At 36.0% G+C, this 3,616-nt stretch overlaps 1 protein-coding gene across 2 annotated transcripts in view; it reads left to right on the plus strand.

The window, feature by feature from the left end:
- Window positions 1-3,616, plus strand: part of CWC22 (CWC22 homolog, spliceosome-associated protein) — a 56,359-nt gene that overhangs the window by 35,126 nt on the left and 17,617 nt on the right. For both annotated transcript variants that reach the window (XM_015561955.1, XM_006760559.2), the window contains one exon: window positions 2,904-3,008. In XM_015561955.1, coding sequence (XP_015417441.1) covers window positions 2,904-3,008 — 105 coding nt within the window. The remainder of the gene's footprint in view (window positions 1-2,903; window positions 3,009-3,616) is intronic.

Here is a 3,616-nt window from a genome sequence, read left to right on the forward strand (position 1 = left end):
GCGGGGGTCCCAGGGGATCAATAGGGAGGAGCGAGCAGTTATGGCTGCTCTCAGTCCTGCCCTCAGAGGCCCTGCTTCTCAGTGTCCTGGCAATTGCTGCAAGTACCTCTGAGTGAAAGCTGCCGTTGAGTTCCGACCAATGCCAGACAGTCCAGTTTCTCTTGTATGAGTCTGGGTCCCCAGAGACTCGCCCAGAACTGGAGTTCCGAGCAGTCAGGAGATTGAAAAAGACAACTGTGTCCTCAGTTTTCAGCCCTTTCCACGTGCGCCGCATCCTCAGCTGCCAACCCTTTCCATGTGCACCGCGTCCTCAGCTGCCAGCCAGTCCTTTCCACGTGCTCTGCGTCCTCAGTCACCAGCCCTTTGCGTGCGTGCACCTCTATACTTCTGCACTTTACTTCCGCACCTTCTCTGAGTCTCAGTGTGCTTTTCTCTTTCCTTCCAGTTGTAGAATTTCCACTCAGCCAGCCTTCCTGTGGTTCTGGATGATGTCCGTTTTGCCTTTTAGTTGTATTTTTGAAATGGCTGTGCGAGGCAGCAATTTCCAGTGTTTAGTTATGCCACCATCTTGGTTTCCAAGTCTTCTATTTTATTATTTCTTGAGAGCAAGTTGATAGACTTCTGATAACATCAGTCACAGTGCTAGATATCAGTGCTCAATAAATAGATAATTATTATTTGTACACCATTAATATATTGTAAGCATATACTTTGGACAGAATTTGGTTTGTATTTTGTCTGCCATTACTAGTTAAGTGACCTGGAAGAAGTTACTTATTTGATGTAAGAGTAAATGTTCCCTGTTTGTGTGAAGATAAATAAAATACAGTGCTTTGTATTGTCACAGAACTAGTATTTAGACAATAATACTATTTTGTTTCACATTTCTATAATTTATTTCCTAATGCTAATAGTCAGGGCTAGTTATGTAATTATGTTTATATTATTATATTACACACTTAAATATTATAATATTATGATAACTTTATAGATTTATTTTCCTGAATTATGATTTTATCTGAAAAGTACTCACTGCTCTGAAAGCTCCTAGGAGGAGAACTATAGGTTGTGAGCCATTCTTTGAAGTAAAAATGAAAAAGCTGATTCATCTTGAAACTCAAATGATTGCATAAGTGCTGTTCCTTGATATAACCATCATCTTACGTCTGCCATTAATAGCAGTTCTATATATGAACTTCATTTTTTGTTACTCTGATTATTATAAAGACCTACCAAGGGCTGGAATTTAATAAAATCAATAATTTGTCGGGGTCATTGTTAAGAGAAATGGGCTTTCCCCTACTTTAAGAGTGTGGCAACAGCAAAGAACACCACTGCTAGTGCAGTTTGATGCTTTGATTTGTGCTCAGGTTGCCCCAGTTTTAACCCCTGTTGCTTTGGGCCATCATTACAGATGTCAGCATAGTGAAAGGTGGATGATGTCTTAGCAATACTATGAAAATAGTTTTAACCTCACAGACCACCTGACAGGTATCAGTGATTCCCCACCTCCATCCCTACCTCCCCACCCCAGAGACTTACAGACTATACTTTGAAACCACTGCTTTATCCAGTTAATGAAATCTAATTGTCATTGCCTAAATGCTTTCAGTAAGTAGATTGTAAAGTGAACAGATGAGAAGAGGATGATGTAAACGACTAGACAATTCATTTGACCTTCATTCTTTCATAAAATATGCTTCTAGAGCTGGCATAAAAAAATGGTCACAGCAGGAAGTGGGCACAGCTTTAGTAATTAGCACCTTAGAGTGACTCAGGTGTACTTGTGTTTTAGGTCTTGCAGCATTTGGGAAAACAGCAGGAGTGCCTGTCTTCCTTCTATTGAATACTAAATAGTTTCCTTTTTTTAAAAGTCTGTCTAAAACCATATTATATAATAATAAACTAGACACTTCAGTTTATTTCTAACATTTGTTAGAAATATTCTTGAGGATATTTGTATATTGGCTAAGGTCTGAATGATAAGTCTCCCTGCTTGTACAATGATTTATTCCTGATAGCATGAAGTTCTCTACTAATATTCAATATTGTATGTGGCTCCTGAGTTATATACTAGTAGACTGCTTAGTAAAGAGAAAGACATTAGAAATTTTCTAAAAATGAATTGGCCCCAAAACATTTTATTAAAAATTCTTTGATCATAATAGAAATGGAGAAAATGAAATGTTGGCTAGGTTGTAAAATCTTTCATCAGACTAATAGAACACACATGTGATTGAACAAAATATAATTTTAGTTTTTGTTACTTGTTTTATATAGTCTCTTATTTGCGTCACTATTTTCACCTAGTTCTGAGTGTGAGCTGTATTTTAAGAGGTGATAATCCAATGAAGTGCTCATCTTACCAGTTTTCCTAAATGCTTTTTAAACTTTGGCTTTTGTTTTATATATAGAAAGTCTTTGGATTGAGTGTAATGTTCTATTTAATAGGTATACATTTTAATAAAAATCTCATTAAAATGAATGCTAAATTATGCAACAGTTTCTTCTTTTTTTGTCTTTCATTAAACATTCTTAGCTTAAATTCTTGTTTTCTATATCAAGAATTAGCTTTTTGTAATACACTATTTTCTTTCTGATGATAAATTAGGAATATTTTGACTCCAATCTGCTCTTGCTCTTTTGGAAACTTTCATCTACTTTTTCTTTTTCATCCCCCTCTTGTTTCATGGTCACTTTCTGTCTGTCAGAAGAATGACACATGGCTCTTTCTAATCAAATTAGTTATAATGTTCTCTGACCACCTCAGCAATAACAGGAGGCCTCTGTTGTTATCTGTATTGTTCGATAAACAGATTTCTGAGAATTGTCTTTGAAGAAGGAATTGCAATGGGTATCACTTCCTTGTTGATACTTTCCTAAATTTACTTTGGTTTTTTTAGAAATTCTTGATGAAGGAGATAGTGATTCAAACACAGATCAAGATGCTGGAAGTAGTGAAGAGGAGGAGGAGGAAGAGGAGGAAGAGGGAGAAGAAGACGAAGAAGGTAAAAGTATAGCTTACTTAGATAGTACTGTGAAATACTCTGAAATTGAATTGATGCTAATGAAACAATGGTTCCCAGTGTGTGTGAGTTGGGAGGGTCTCTTTACTGTCATCTACTGGATAAAGGCTAAGAATGCTGTTAAACAATATTACAAGTCAAAAGACTGCCCCTCCTCCAACCAAGTATCCAGCTCAAAATGTCAGTATTGCCAAGGTTAAAAAAACTTACTCTACAAGTATTAAATAAGGAAATTCATTTTCAACATCAGCATAATTTTAATTTGACATTTTCTGTCTTTGATTATAAACTATGAATAAGGTACATTCATGTTGAGTGCATATGATTTATGTAACCCTACCATTAATGTGACAGATGAGAATGACTCGATATTTGCTGTTCATTTGACAAAATAAAGTTGGGAGGCCAAAATCTATATTTATACAAAAATAGGCATGATGTTCTTCCTCTTCAGCTTTGATTACCTTATATTTCACAGAAAAATTAGCTCACTACTTTGGTTGAGTCTCAGTTAAAACATCAGAACATGCCTGCACTGGTCATTATTTACTTCTATTACATATTTGAAAATTTAAAACTATCTCTTTCCC

This window comes from Myotis davidii, unplaced genomic scaffold (assembly GCF_000327345.1).
Source record: "Myotis davidii unplaced genomic scaffold, ASM32734v1 scaffold370, whole genome shotgun sequence".
NCBI classification, from domain to species: domain Eukaryota; kingdom Metazoa; phylum Chordata; class Mammalia; order Chiroptera; family Vespertilionidae; genus Myotis; species Myotis davidii.